This window comes from Acanthopagrus latus, chromosome 20 (genome assembly GCF_904848185.1).
Source record: "Acanthopagrus latus isolate v.2019 chromosome 20, fAcaLat1.1, whole genome shotgun sequence".
In the NCBI taxonomy this organism is placed as follows: Eukaryota; Metazoa; Chordata; class Actinopteri; order Spariformes; family Sparidae; genus Acanthopagrus; species Acanthopagrus latus.
The window spans coordinates 6970751-6986991 of record NC_051058.1 but is presented as its reverse complement, the minus strand read 5'-3'; the positions used below and the strand labels follow the sequence as shown (position 1 = coordinate 6986991).

General features: G+C 39.8%; 1 protein-coding gene across 3 annotated transcripts in view; it reads right to left on the bottom strand.

Moving 5' to 3' along the window:
- Positions 1-16241, bottom strand: part of antxr1c (ANTXR cell adhesion molecule 1c) — a 39768-nt gene that overhangs the window by 14149 nt on the left and 9378 nt on the right. Inside the window, exons 2-13 of one of the 3 annotated variants that reach the window (XM_037082031.1) lie at positions 14467-14611; positions 11620-11691; positions 9693-9764; positions 9127-9208; positions 9000-9030; positions 8840-8913; positions 8629-8697; positions 7847-7927; positions 6925-6985; positions 6032-6130; positions 5765-5834; positions 972-1050 (exon numbers count right to left, since the gene is read on the bottom strand). In XM_037082031.1, coding sequence (XP_036937926.1) covers positions 972-1050; positions 5765-5834; positions 6032-6130; positions 6925-6985; positions 7847-7927; positions 8629-8697; positions 8840-8913; positions 9000-9030; positions 9127-9208; positions 9693-9764; positions 11620-11691; positions 14467-14474 — 798 coding nt within the window. In that variant the 5' untranslated portion in view covers positions 14475-14611. Of the gene's footprint in view, positions 1-971; positions 1051-5764; positions 5835-6031; positions 6131-6924; positions 6986-7846; positions 7928-8628; positions 8698-8839; positions 8914-8999; positions 9031-9126; positions 9209-9692; positions 9765-11619; positions 11692-12493; positions 12570-14466; positions 14612-16241 lie in introns of those variants that run through there. The other 2 variants (XM_037082032.1, XM_037082030.1) reach the window with 2 other exon arrangements.

Below are 16241 nucleotides of genomic sequence, written 5' to 3'. Positions count from 1 at the left end.
TATATATACACACACACATGATGTTATTTAGCTCCAACCAAATCTGTATCACTATAATTACAAATCTGTACAATCTGTATATGAAATGTTTGTCCTGCATATGATTAGTGGCTATTAGGGTTAGGCTTAATGTTTTTATTGTAGGCCCACAGTGCCATGAAGTTGTTGTTTATATTTGTATTGCTTAATTCATGAGTGTTGTAAGTTAGTAGTATGACTTTATTGGTCCAGATGTATTTCAAAGTATTTAATGTGACCTGATTGGTCCACATTAGAAAACTAGCCTCATTACGATAGTCTTCCGTTTCGCATCATAATAGAACCCGATGAAGGTCCGTGTACCCAAACGTTCTTATTCATTTCCCTGATTGCAACTGGCGGGGACAGTGTAGGTGTGTTTCTTGTTCTGATATTGTCAACCAGACACACCTGGTAATCCCCAGGTGCGGAACTGTTTGCTCTGTTTAGTTGAAAGCTCCAATTTAAGTGGAGACACTAAAAGTTGAAAACACCAATTTTGAGATTCTGGTCTACTCATAATATTTCTTCTTTAAGATTAGTGGTAAGAAAACATAAAAAATACTCATTTAAGTGTTTATTTTAGTTCAGAATTATGTCCTGGACATTCAAATTAAATTGAGCATTACATGTTTACGAACTTTTTGACAGTCTCTTTTGCATATTTAATCATTAAAATATCAGACACTGTATAATACAAAATCTTCAGTAATCAAGTGGGAAAGCTTTGTGGTGATATTTATGAGTGATTTTTTTTTTCCCCTTAATGACCTCTGCTTAAAGAAGTAATCATCATCAGATTAGCGGAAACAACACTGGCATAAACAATACATAATAATCTATTTAGATGCAATGAGTTTCAATTTTTATTTCTATTTTTTTATTGAATGAGAAAAAAAAATGCATACTGTGCCTTTAAATGCAGTCATAGGGGACAAAAAGCTGCCACTTACACACTCTGTGGTGGTGATGTGAACATTGCTGCTGATGAAGGACAGACCGTCGTTCATGCTCACTTGTAGATAAATCACCCTGGAACAAAACAACAGACAAACAGGATGAATATGTTCTGTATCTTCATACTGGGACGTAACACAACAAGCATGTTCAGAGCGGTTTATTTAGTCTGAAGCATTTCCTCATTGAGCTCAGTTTGTTTGACCGGAATGATGTCATTTGAACTCAGGTTCACACCAAATAACGTAACTGAACCGCCAGCAAACTGTGAGGTGGTTTGTTAGCGTGTGAGAATACAAACCATCAGGAAACAACCATGAAACACTTGGGATTATGAGCTGAGAACAATGTGATGTCTAGACTGACGCTCGCGTTCAGCTATTTGGTCTAAGGTTGCAGACACTGGAGGCGGCTGCCAAAACGTCTGACCTGGCAGGAGAACATGCTACCAGAACTGTATCCAGAATATGAGCTACTTGGTGAGTCGATTGGCTGTTGTTTACGAGCCCTGTTTAACTTGTAATTGAGCAATTTGAACCCAAATGAACCGAATACAAAAGTTTTCCACTGCGGTTAAAAAACGGGAGAAAATACAACAAACTGTAGGTGTGACTGTGTGACCCACTGAGCCACACAGCAGGCACAGAGGCCAATGAGGGATAGGTGACCGACTTGAAGAATAATGGAAAGGGAATAAAATAAAACACAATCTACGAGCCAAGGTTTTCCTTTTATGAATCCGGGCAGGTCGTGTGTTTTTCCAAGACATGACACCATGCTCATTGAACTCTCAGGAATGAGAACAATCTGCCACCTTGTTAAACGCAGTCTTAACGTCTCAACCTATTTCTTTATGTATTCTAAATCACAGCAAAGAAAAAGCCTTCAGTCAAATCATGCTTCTGTCCATTCTTCAGTCCAAACTTCATCCATGTCAAACTCCTTTCAGAAAGATTTTTTGGAGCTCTGTGAGTCTTTCTTGTTTTTCCGAACCCGTCGTTCTCCGAGAGGGGAAAAACAATTCTGGGAATTTCATGTGACCTCCACTGGCACTCTTTTGGGAGTCTGTTCTCATTCAGATCTTCAAAACATTTGGATGAAAGGCATGTGTTTTAACCCCCCACTGTTCGTATTTGGTTGAGGACCAGGTGGATGTGAATGAAGTCTGACAGATGGAAAGCAGACTGTTTGACCGATAAACCTGTCTTTACTCTGACTCAGAGAGCTGTCTGTCTGGGTTTGAAGAAAAAGGAGGGTGGAGGGACAGAAGAGTTGGTTCAGTGGGTGAACTTCATGAACAACTGCATACCGTGATTTCTGAGAACAAACAGATGGGAGCTATGGGACTGAAACTGTCCTCATGCTAAAGAGGGTCTGAGTTCATGCACAGTATCCTTTGGATTAAAGTGAAACATTTTGTTACAGAGTTTGGTGTAAAAGGAAGAAGAAAAATAGTAGTGAAAAAGCACTGGAAAGCATTTTATGATGAATTTAGGATTTCATTACTAAAACAGCATCATTTAAAAACCACAGTGAATCTTAATATTGCTGTAGAACAGGATGATTTAATTTCATTGTTAACAATTCCCAACCAAACACCAAAGGCAGAAAATTTGTGACTCTTTTCAGACCTCCCTATCCGGTCTGCGGCACTCTGGCCCAAGAACATTTGTTCGTACTAAAGACATAATTATTTTAAATGAGGTCACAAATATATAATTTAGTTTTAATTTACTTCCCAGAACAGCTGGGCACTGGAGTTTTTAGCCAGTGTTCCTCAAACAGGAATAAATATAGCATTTGTTGGGGACTATTTTCAGTGGAGGATGAATACAGATGTGTTTCTTCGTGTGATGGTATATGAATGTGGGATAGAGTAAAAAAAAAAAAAGAAATGTGCTCATGTGTTTTTCCTTTCAAGCCAGCTGGATTGATGGCTGACGACCAGTGAGAGAAGCGGTTGTTCATTTGAAAACAACAATGGCGGTGCTATAACATCACTATCAGAACTTGAGACGATTTCTTCATTTAAAGGAGAGCGAACTTGCGACTGAAGGCTTTTCTTGATGGAAAATATGATTTCACTCTTCTCTTGACTGGCTGTAGTAAGAGTTTGATTTCCCAACTTGCTCTGATGGTAGCTTTCTCCCACTCCGTCCTTTGTTTTGTTGAGCTGATTAGCTGAAGTTAGCCAGTGATCGATGGCAATAGGCAGATGGTTTGTCCAATTAAATGCCAAAACATTTTTTGGAAATGTCCTGCCCTTTGCTAAACACTGGGCCTCTTACCAGATGGTTCTGTGTAACAAACAAATATCTGGCGCGTCAGGTTTCATCTTGTTTGTAATGAAAGAGCATGTTTCATTACTTGGACAACATTAGACAATACGACATTGAGATACATTACTGGATATTTCTGCTGAGAGTCCTTCAGAATGACATAGACAATCTGTATAGAAAAATAAACATCCTCTACACTTCATTGGGGATTCAAAGGATCCCAAAAATAATTATCTAGTCTGAGTGCAGCTCATAAAGAAGCTGTTGAACTGGGAAAACTGAGTCTGTCTGAGGAGAAGAAAAAGTCAAAGAAAACTGACCAGTGTGAATTTAAAGGTGTGGAGCAAACAAAGTAGCAGTGAGGACATGTTGGTTGTAGCACAAGTAAAAAAAATACCACAAATCAGTTTCATGACATAAACATCTACCAATCAGTCATAAACTAACTTTATTAGTTTAGGTATTAATGGGACAGTTTTTTCTTAAACTTCTCTGAAGGTTTTTCCACCCTGCCGAGACACTTGAAAGATGAGGCAAGCTGCTGAACGGCTTTGATCAGCCAAAAGTGGACAAGGAGGCTGCTGTCAGAGAGTACAAGGCTGACAGGGGATGAAAGAGGGAGTTTCTTTGTGATGGATATGAATAAAAGACAGATACACATAGAGAAGTGCAAAGACGAGCAGGCAGGAGAGGTAGGGAGGGCTGGAAAACAACCAGCGAGGCAAAGCAGCTGGTGAAAGGAGCCACGGTGGCACCGAACGTGAAGGCAGAGGTGGGGAGAAAAGAGGGGGGGGGGGTTCGTTGTAATTGGAGAGTCAGGAGGTTAAGCGTCACCGGGATCAGATGGAAAGTTTAAGAAAGGGAAGGCAAGAGCAGAAAAATATACAAAGGCTTAAGGGGAAGTTTAAGGCACATGATGTACCTTCAGCTTTACGACCCTTCTGCCAGGGTATCGATTTAAGCTTCAGAGGTTGAATCATCCGTCCAGGTTGTTTAAATCTTTCCCCACTGCAGTTAAAACCATATCCTCTCTCTGTCCACACCACTGCCAGTGCAAATATTGAATGTTAATTAGATTTATGACTTCCACTAGAGAATAAAATGAAGGAATTTGTAACATGATGATAGAAGTATGCTATCACCAACACAAATACAACTAGAGTCTAATCTTGGCTGTCAGGCCTCCTACTCCAGCGCTGAAACTTCTTTAACCACCATCCACTGAACCTTCTCCTCTGTGGCCTGTTGTACTTTTCTTCCCATAAAGACTTTGGTCAGAGAGGTTTGTGGATTGTTGACGTTGGATCATAGCTGAGCTCTAAAAAGAGACTATGGCCAGCTGATACAGAGAGATTCAGGCCACGGCTAAGGTTGGTTACACCAGAAAATTGTGTGACTGTCGTGTGGTTGTGTCAGTTGTCTTAGTTTTCACATCCCGTTGCCTCCTCCCTCACCCTTCGCTGAGCCAGAAAACATTGAGGTGATTGAAACAAGATGTACTTTATTGTGTAAATCAATAAAGCTGATTCTAAACTAACAAATATAACCTACTGTGATCAGAGCTTCTCCTGCTTATCTCAGTCTGAAGCCAGCAGTGTATTAAATGTTTTTTTTCCCCCACAGGCACAATGGCAGCTCATCAAACAAAGAAACACTAAATTTTGTTTGTTCAGAACAGAGATGATGTGTATGGTCCATGTGGACATTGTGTTAACAGCAGTTTGAAAGCCCTCTAAGCTGGTTTAATAGATTTCTTAGCCACTTGGAGGCAACCGAACAAGCTTTAACACAAAAATTACATTATTATCATCTCATAAAGTTGTTACTGCTAACATGCTACCAAACGGCTGCCAGTGCACACATTCAGCAGATGTGTGCCACAAGGATGAGTCCTATAGCCAGGAAATGGGTAAGCATTTTTGCACTTCCCTTGTCTCAAGGTCAGTGTTTTTTTGAATAGTTTTTTTTTTTAGCTGCCTGTCTCTTTGAGAATGAGTCAATAAAAAACCAAAAACAAAACATCTTTTTTGGGTCATAACAAGTCAAAACCAAAGATTAAGAAAGTCATGGGATGAATAACTTTTGATTGAAGTTTCTATTCTGGACAAACTAGTGTCTAGTCAAAAACCATTTGTCTCCAGTTGTTTTCACTGCTCTGTTCTAATTCAGGACAGAAGCCGGACAAATGCATGGAGGGTTTACCACTGCATGTGCTGGCACGGCTACAGAGCCCCTTATATTTTGCTAAGCCGTACTGGGATCTAGAAAAGAGGAATGCGGCCATGGATAGGGATCGTAAAAGGAGCTAATGTATGGCAGGCTTCTTATGGACTGTGCCCATACACACGTGTATGCATTCATGTGTTTCTTTGTGTTTGAAGCAAAGAATGTGATCTAGGGTGCACATGGATGCCACTTAATGTGAAATATACAGTGAGCGCTTCCCCTATAGACAGTTGAAGGAGGATCTTTGAGAACAATAAATCGTAGAAGGATCAGGAGGCACTTACTTCCCCACTTCATCGATGACAGGAGCTGGACACAGTAAGAATGTGTTTTGTACACCAGCCGGTTTTTCACCTGCATGGACAAAACAACAATGTGATAAATGTACATTCCTCTAAAGTCGACTTCTAAGTCTGAGCTTTCCAAAGGCAGAGACAACAGATTCAATGCACTGACAAAAAAGTTTGTTAAAAAAAGACTGATAAACCTTGTAACAGACATGTTGGGCTTACATTAGAGGAGAGAAAATAGGTAAGTGTACGTTTACTTACTGACTGTAACGGTATCGTTGATTTTGAAGCTGCAGAGCACCTGGTTGATGTTTCTGGCATGGAGGAAACCATTTCCTCTCACCACCACTTGGAAAGACTCTGGTTACATGACAAACATCGATGTTTTACATTTTAGACTCCTCGCCAAGCTAAATGATATCTTACACTGTATGTACTGTACATGAGGCAATAACATTTAAAATGTGTTGCCAAATCGAAAGTGTAGCAAGCAATATCAAAAACGATTGTTGGACACCCACTTCAATAGTTATAATGTTGCCTGTAACACAGAGAAAATACCCAATGCCTAACCAATGGGACTGAACTAAACAGTACAGCACTCTCTGCAGCAGCAGACTAGTGACTACTATTTAGTTTCAAGTGAAATAGTTTTCCCTTTTGAAAGGTGACAGTAATTCACTGCATAATAAAAGAAAAAGCAGATGTGAAGAATAGTAAAAGTCCTCCTGCCTCTGCCAAAAGTGTTTAATCAACTCCTGCTTTTATCTGTTCATTTGAGCCTTTTAATGTTGCTTTAACCGTCATAATCTTTCTCTTGGCGGGACACTAAAGGCTGTTGTCTACTTAACATTTCAGCTGTAGCCAATCTTGCCACCGCCACCTCACGGTCAATCCTTCTAATAAGACCCTGCAAAATTATCCCCACAGCAATACTCTGTCCCAGTAGATTTCCTGTGAGTGACCTGGATGACCATATATGGCCGTTTTTTAGTCTGGGATTGTCATTACTGAAGTGACAGAAGAGGAGACAGGGCACTGAGTTAATGAAATTACACAGATGAAGACATGATGGGATGCTGGCACTGGTATGGATGACTCAGGAGAGACCTGATTCAGTTAGTGTTTGCGTGTGTGTGTTTTTAGCGCCCCACCTCCTGCACACACACTGGATGGTTCGGCTGCTAAAATCTCAATGCAGGATTTCTTGATGATCTGGAAGGGAAACAAGGAGAAAGAAAGCAATTATTGCATCTCTTTTTTTATTAATGCTGTCAGGCTTGTAAAATTCTGCAATTACAAATGATGTGTGTCGAGAGTTTAATAAGAAGTGCTGTCAGGCTTTGTATGAATTAAGTCATTTTCTTAATCATACTGTGTCATATTCTCACTTCCTCATTCCTCTTCTTGCACGGTCTATTTGTATCACAACAGTAAAGTATACTTCATCAGAACTGCTTGTCAGGTGGTGAGATGGCTTTTTATTTTTAACATCAATACTGTAACTTTCTGAAACTGATGATCCTAGATTGACACACACTTCTTTCAAGTTACTTTTCATATGAATAACTAAGCGCATTACTATGGATATTGTCCAGGAGAGTCTAAAAATGTGTAAAATTACTGACATATTTGTGACAGTCATCTTTTAGCTTAGTACACAAACGCACCAGTATGGTCAGACAGCATGAGTGATGAAATAGTTATTTTCAAGCATAACTCCACCAGTATTCTCAATACTTGGACGTATGCCAAATGGCAACAGTCAAACTACGTCCTTGCAGTCGTAAATAAGCCTGTTTTTTCTTTTTTTTTTTTGGGATTACCAAAACTCATCTAACTGTATCTAACTAGATATTACAGATATATATATAGATATTACAGTCATTGAGTAAACTTTCTGTGTATTCATACTTTGCTTCTTAAAGTCAGTTCCGACACCTGAGGGAGTAATAAAAGGTGATTGTACTAACACAAGACAGATTGAAGAAAAATCATCAATGTGGCCGTTTGCTCGACCTGTTTCTGAGCCTGAGCAACAGGAATGCATCCCTGGACAGAGAAGAGTTTATTTACCGAATCAATGACTCCCCGGAGGGCATGGAAGCCGCCCAGCACAGGAAACACATGCTCAATGGTGTCTGCAATGGTGGCCAGCTAGAAAAGGGGAGAGAGGTGGAAACAGAGGTGTGGAGGGAGGAGAAAGGGGAGACAAATACATTTACTGAATCAATACATTGTAAAATTAAATTAACAGATTGTTTTTTCTGTTACTGTGGTTGGGGAGACACCTCTGACATTCAGAGGTGGTAGACACTGAGTGGCTGATATTTGATTTTTTATAACAAGACAAAATTGAACTCAAATGTACTGATGTGAAGGTCAACCTCCACTCAGGTCTCATATAGCTTTCCCATTAAATACAGGAACTTCACTCATCCCCATCATCAACATGCTGAAGCTGATTGTTGCATATTACTCAGGCATTTCTCAGGTCCAGCCTCGTGCGTTGGCATCTGCAGAGGCCAATGAGGCAGCTCTGGGCTTTAAAATCACTTGGATCTACTTTCAGGAAATTTTAAATTATGGGTTAGCCAAATTGTGCAGGGGCCACTGAACACACACCACACAACATGGAGGTAACAGCATTTTGGATGCTTCCATGACTCTGGATTCCTGAGCACATGTGGTATACAGTACATGCATGGAAAACTGTAACTGGCCTGCAGATTTAAAAGATCATTACAAGGAAGTTTAGGGAATTGTTTTTATTTCAGACCAGATGTATAACATGTATGGAACATAAGTGTGAACTGGCCAACCATGCCATACATTTATTGCACTGGCATGGGCCTTACCTGTGTCTCATTGAAGTCTTTGACACCAACACAGTACACAATCGCGCCGAGAGACCGGGCTCTCTCTGCCTGTTGGAAAAAAATGAGAGAATACATCTGATCCTTCCAGTAAACTGGCACTCTGAGCAACAACACTGAGAATATTTCTGCATCTGTTAGAGCTAAAACTGCAAAAGTTTAGGAAAACCGAGTCTCAGTTTGAAGTTGCTACCTCTTGCTGTGCCGTGGTGAGCTGGTGCTCCTGCAGCTCTCCATCTGTCAGTGCAATGATCACGCTGGCTGTGCCTGGAAGAAACATACAGGCTGTAACCTTCATCGTGATTGGTAACTTAGAAGTCGATTTTTATACAAATGGGTTATTTGATTCTTACCAAAATTCTCCTGGTGTATCTGCTCGTTTGCCTTCAAATCAGAAGACAATTTCATGGTCAGATTGTTTTGATCGTTTGATTCAAGTGTCAAAATAACATTAAAAAAAGCCACACAACGAAGGCTTACCCTCTGCAATCCGAGGTGCATGAATGTGTCTCCACCAGGGATCTCTCTTTTCAAAGCGTTGAGTCCCTTTCTGATGTCCACTCTGCAGAGAGGAAAGACAGCGGAGTTGGTTTGTCATAAATCTAAACTGCAGTCTTGTCCTGTTTTCAGTTTTCAGCCTTTGTTATTCTCTTTTCTACACAATTAGCACCATCTTCTCTGTACAGTGTGTGGTCTATAATGTCTCTATCCCTAACAGACATTTTCACCTGATGATTTTTATTTTATTCACTGGAGCACTAATACAAACCGAGGACATCTCTGTGGGAACTTCACTTCTCATACACAAAACTCTCTAACACAAAACAACACTTGAGTTTTAGGCAACAACAGAGAGCATCTGCTTTCAATCTGGTTGCAACAGTTTGAGTTTACTTTATGACTGACTGTTTGTCTTGTGAAAGAGCATTCCATGCTAGAATAACATTTATTTAAAACGTAAAGTTGACTTCAGGCGTACCTCATTCAATCAGTTGTACCTAATTAATTACTTGGAGCAACAAATGCATCAGCCCTGACTTTTTTACCTGTTTTCCGTCAGTTTCATGATGGTGGATGCTCTGGAGGAGAATGTTATGAAGGACATCCTCAGCATGGGACTGGAACAGAAAAAAAACTTTAATGTGCAGCACTAAAATCCCCGCAGATTAAGCAACTACTGATGATAAGTGCCAAAGACTGGCGGAAACTGCCAAAGACAAGATTCCACAGAATTTGGCTGCTGCTTTGTTGGTGATTTCCCACCTTGCAAAACATAGAAGTAACACCAACATTTCCACATCATCTGAAGTTAATCAGAACCCTGTGTCATTACTTTGTTATAGCAGTACTGCAACATATTGTTTTGCTTAGAGTCATAAAATAACTGGCAGTTATCATCGTGAGTTTTACTTTTCATGCCAGAGTTAAAATGAGTTGGACTCCTTTTTATTTAAACAATAGTGATTAAAATGACTTCATTTCCTTTGAATTCACTCCAACAGGTTGTGTATGTATCCGTCTTGAATGCAGTCCAACTCACCAAGAAACAGAGTGACACTGCATAGTTTTGTGCCAGTGTGCGTGACAATGACTTCAAAGTTGATATCCAAACTTTGTCACTGAATCCTCAGATGTGGACACGTTTGTATATTTTTGTTTATAGTGGATAAATCATATTTGGTAAGGAATTACATGCATGTAAACAAACACGCTATCTGAGGTAAAAAATTAGTTGTGTTGTTTGTGAGAGAAAGTAAGTTCATGCATATTTGCGCTGTTTGAAATGTTCTCATGTTTGTTTCAAACAGAAACTCTGAAGAGGGTTTGTCTGCTGTTATGGCTGAATCACAGTGCTGCAGGTGTTGTTGTGGCCTTATAGCAGTACGGACAAAACAAAACCACCCACGAGCTGGGTCCCGTTTGTTGAAATGACACATTTTACAATGCATTCTTACTGCTCTGGAGCTGAACTGTATTAGTCCTAGTATAGTCAATCCTTTTGTCATGAGAGGATGCAAGTACTTCAGTCATATCTACAAACTCTTCTCTTGCTTCATTACACATTGCCATGTGCCAAAAGCAAACACCTATTTCGTTGTGTTGTATTGCATTGTAATATATTGTATTGTATTGCTAAGATCAAAAATAGTACGAGGATCCAAAGTTCCTTTCACAGACTTGCTGTGCAAAATGTCACTCTGCCCTAAATGTTCAGATTAGACAAATCAATTAATCAGGGATTGCAGGATTATGTAATAATTTTTATTCAAGAGCCTGTAACTGTTTTTTTAATATCCGTGCACATGTTTAATCTTCCTATATTAGAGCCGTACCAACTTTACTTGTACCATTGCAATACATTTTCCTTTATCACCTTGCAATTTCGAAATGGTACAGAACCTAAATGAACAGGATATAAAACAATAATGTATTTCTAATTCAGATGGACAACTTTATAAAAGGAAGCCAACAGAGATTTTTCTCAAATTTACTATAAAATATCCAATTACATTTGGGTAAAAAGATCTGAGTTGGGACACTTCAAGCTGCAGGCAAGTGTCCATCACTCTTTGTCTTCCTCTCATTCTAAAAAGACTGTAAAACACAGGCTGCTCATACACATAGAGACCTTCCAGCCCGTATTCCCTGCTGGTAACCCCACTGAAACCAGACATCAGCTCAGCTACTGCAGAGATGGAGCAAAACATCAACCTGGAAGATGAATGACTTAGCATATGGCGAGTTGTAGCTGTAGGGACAGATTTTATTTTACTTCACCGTGGTGACTGCTGTGTAAAGCATGTGTTTCTCTTTAGTGATCTACATCTCAGGGCTCCAGGAAGTCGAGCACAGAGGCAACAAGGCTGTTGAGAGACCTACAGTTCAGTTGTGAAACTTCTCAAGTGTTACAGTATACTAAGTTTTTTTTAGACATATTTGATGGGTAAAATATGTTAATGTGAAGTGTCTTACCTTTTGAATTTCTCAGCTAAATTCTCCACAAAGTAGTAGATTTCATCCCAATGGTTCTTCACACTGCCAGACCTAAGATAAACAAAAGGGGAAATAACAAATTATGTCAAAGAAAGTAAATTTTATTGGAATTACAGTTATACCACCATTGTGGAAATGACTTGAATTATGTTACGAGTCATGTTCAACAGTCATGAATGTACACACACAAGTACATAACAATCAGCAGGAATAAGCAGGAATTGTCCCAGAGTAGCTTTGTGCTTTTGATGGAACCAATAACATATAAGCAGAATCAGCAACCTTAATGCGTAGTTGTTATTAGCGTGGCTGGAAGTAGCGTGAATGACTGTAGGAGTTGTAAAATATAATTCCTGTATGTCTGTGAATCTGTGAATTACAAACTATTTGTTCAGAGAGAATGAAATACCACAGCTCAAGCTATCTATCAGACACACATTAACCTCCATATGGTGGAGCAGTCAAACAAGAAAAGTACAGCTTTGTTAGCCAAAAACAACAGGGGGGTAAAACCGTTAGCTCTACAACAGTAAGAACATGCCGTTTGCATCCTGGGTAAAACACAAACGTTTTACTTGCTAATGTGACTTCACTACCAATCACATTTTTGTGACAGAAAGCATAGATTATTTGTTTGGAATATTGCATTACAGTAATTCCATAGTTGCTATCAATTGCTAGCATGCTATCTAGACATCAAGCTAGCAACAGAGCCACTACAAACTGTATGTTACTAAGCCTACATTTGATTAAAAAACAACAAAAACAAAACATCCTGTTAATGTATCACAAACACTATTACAGTAACAACATTGATCAATCAGCCTGCACCAACTGGGACCAATAAGTGTACCTTTGAGAATAAAAGAGGCTAGCATGGTCTGGTGTGTAATTTAGTGCCCCTCGTGTCCTGAATGAGCCCCTGAAGGCTAAGGAAACAGGTCCAGGTCTCCCCAAAGGAACTTAAAACTGGACTATTATTAAAAACTCCCTATGGAGTAACCTTAATTTCCCCTGGGCAGACTTTGTGTGTGAGTGAGCGTCTGTGTCTGTTTGTGGCAATTTAATTAAGTATGAGCATTAAGGGAGAGGACTTCCGCCATGATGTGACCCAGTCAGCAGGTCATCCGTTAGCTAACGAGGGAGCCAGAGAGATGACACATGGGAAATGATCTAATTGACTCTGGTAAAACTGGAGAACTGTTTAGAGGATGAAGCTTACTTAAAATAAAGTGCAAGGCTAACTGAATGTTATTCTAGGTGCTGACTCACTGATGTAATGGCATTAGACACTGGAACTGGCTGGCATTAATGTGTTGTGTGGAGCAGGAGGTCAACACCATTTTTTATCCACATGGATTAGTGGGATTTCAGTTTCTTGAACCGTTTCCATTGACTTGCAGTCAGCAAAGAAGAATTTTTATAAAATCTTAAAATATTTTGAAAGCTAGAACTTTATTATTGAATGCAAGGAAGCATAATATTGAGTGTAATTTACCAGTAAATAATCTTAAAAAGCTAACACATCACTTAGGAGTTGAACTCATGATGCAGGAGGCAAATATACTGTATCCAACAATAGGCCTGGAAATTGTCATTTTGTATCAGTGTGTGTAGCTTAATGGGAACCAGTCTAAACACTCACTGTTATCCTAGCTTACCTTTTAGCTGTGATAGCAACCAGCCCACTTGGAAATCTGTTTGAGAATCATCTCTAGCCATAATAAACAGAATGAATTATTTCTTACTCATAAGCTTTGTATACTTTGGTCAGAAAACATAAAGAAAAGCATGAAAACATTTGTTCTGTGAATGAGATTAGTATCAACAAAGTTTATTTTCTGGGAAATGTATTTTGATTCTTCAGATATCTGAAGATAGCGGAACCGACGGAGCCTGAGTCTCGGGAACTGCTTTGGAAAACAGGACCGCCTACAAGACCGAAGCTTGAAATGGAAATAAATTGTGACTGATGTTGTTTGCCTGCCACTGACTGTGTCTGAGGTTATACCCTTCAGTGTTTTTGTGTTATTGCCTGGAAGCAGAGGGGTACTTTTTTGACCAGGCTGGGGGTAGACACAGCCAGGGAATACCAGGGACTTTTCCATCATGCATCAGACATTTAAGTCTCTTTATCCTGCCAAATGCTTTGCTTGGTAGACTGGACAACATATGAATAATACTGTGTTCATGTGTCTAATCCCACTAATTTCACTTGAAAGAGGCGTCATGGAAACTTAATTTACTTTTAATCAGTGACTACTTTTGCATATGCTGAACTTTTTGCCTTTTAAATCATGTCAAGGAGAAATCAGCACAAGCAACAGTAGCCGTCATAGTCGAACTGGGAGCCAGTTCATTAACTTCATCAACTTTAAATCCAAGGAAAACAAACAAATGGATTGCTCAGACGATGGCAAGCTGGTAAGAAAGAAAGCAACTTTAAGACTCTTGAAGAGTGAGCAGAACATTGCACTTCTGCCAAAGCTAGAAGTTCACACTTCCCTATCCCAAGTACAAGTACACATACGTCTTGCAGACGTTGGCACCAGTTGCATTGGAAAGACCAAATGCAGATGTCTCTGTAATACACAGAATTCAGGACTGTCATGAACTAATCAGCAAAAAAAAATACAACATTAGCTAGCCAGCATGTTAGCTACTGAGATATCAGCAAGTGCGTAGCAATTATCATAATGCTTCTTCAAAGGTAAAGGATCATAATACATCAAACTGACATAAAGCTCTCATAACCTTCGGTCTGAAGTGTGCATCTGAAAGAAAAGAGAAAAAAAGAAGAGAAAATAAGGGCCACGGTAGCCCTACCTCTCCATCCCAACAAGAACTGCCGAGTTGAGGGGTAGGCCTCAGGGGTGTATTGGGATTGGGCCCAAGACTTTGCAACTTCTGCCAAAGCTAGAGGTTCAGGTTTGGGCTCCCTTGGGCCACCCATGCTGGTAATATGTAGACCCTAGACTCCAAATACAACAAAAGCATCCACAATAACATATACATGTTATGTAAGTTTCAGCGTTTATGACTCATCTAGTCTGAGCAGATACAAACGCCGTTCAACAAAACATCCGATGTAAGCAGTTTCTCATCGTTGATGTTGATCTAATGACATGACTTGTTGTCCCACATCAAGGCCTTAAATTCCTGTGAAGCTGACTAAGCAAAAGAGAGAGGACAAGACCTTACAAGCTAAACCAAACCCTCCCAAAATATAAAAAGCCTGAGGTGGTGGAGGAGAGGTGTTTAGCTTGGATGTTCAACAAAATGTGCAGCGCAAACAGAAATAGTCAGACAAGGATCACACACACACACACATACACACACAGACTACCTCTGACCTAAAGGAAGGGCAGCAGCCAATTTCTCCTGTAACTTGTTCCATTACAGCAACGTAGGGGAAAGAATATAAAGTCTGCGGAGACTTCCATGCAGCTAGTAGTCTTGTAGAGGTGCAGCCGATCACTTTGGAGTATTTATTTAACATCAGGGTGAATCTGAGGACTCCAACCTTTGGTTTTGAAATGGTTATCTTTATTTCTGAACCACAATGGGTCTTGTTTGCCTTGGAACACTTCAATTGTCTGAGGTAGCTGCAAACGTGGGACCGAGGCCTAGCTTGCAGTTTCACTCACCTGTCCAAACAACATTGGGAAAGGAAGTGGGCCATTTCATTCTATGATTCTTGATGAAACCATTTTATGCGGTTCCTTTTCCCCCCTCAATCCCTTGATCTAATTTTAATGGCTTGGGTTCAGCGGTTTGGGATTTGGACACATAAGAAAAATAAAGGATTGGAGAGTAAGGAGAGTTACAATTTGCCGACAAAGTGTTAAAGCCCAACAGCAGTTTGAAGTTATGTCATAGCAAATCGTCAAAGCCGGGTGACAGTGTTTTTCTCGACTGGATGGATTCTCTGTGCAAGATGGAGAGCATGTGTCTGGCTGTATGCCATTTGAGTGCTGAGAGAAAAAGACACAAAAAAAGAAAAGGAAGGGAAGGAAAGAGCTAGGGAAAGATGAGGAGCCTTATCGGTGACATTACAAGATAATGTGAAAAATCTGTTGGCTCTGTTGCACACTTGACTGCCAGAGGAAATAAGTGATGATTCAAACAAAACTTCAACTGGAAGGCCAAGAGCTTCAGCCAGCACAGCTGGAAATTGTGTCAAAACAGCCTGAAGCACCAACACGAGCAGATAACATAAGCAAGGAGAAAAAAAAAAATCAATAAATCGCTGTATGGTTAACATATTTATGTTTGTTGTACATTATTTTTACAGGAACAATTCATTAGTGATAGTACTTCAGTGTTGCCAAATGGACAGTTTAAAATGTTTGCCAAATTTGGAATTAATTTGACTTTGAATAATAAGCAAGAAACGATTGCAGGCAGAAGGGAAGAGTAAGGGCAGGAACATAAGCCACATAAGTATATGAACACAGACGCTTCAAGCTACAATCTCAGATGTTGTTTTGAGTGTCACCTGAAAATTGTGATGCTATGCAAGTGTAAGTTGCTGTCTGAGTGTTGAAACCTGTGGTTGCTTTAGAAAAAGGAGAAAGCTGACCGAGTTTTCTTCTGCTCAA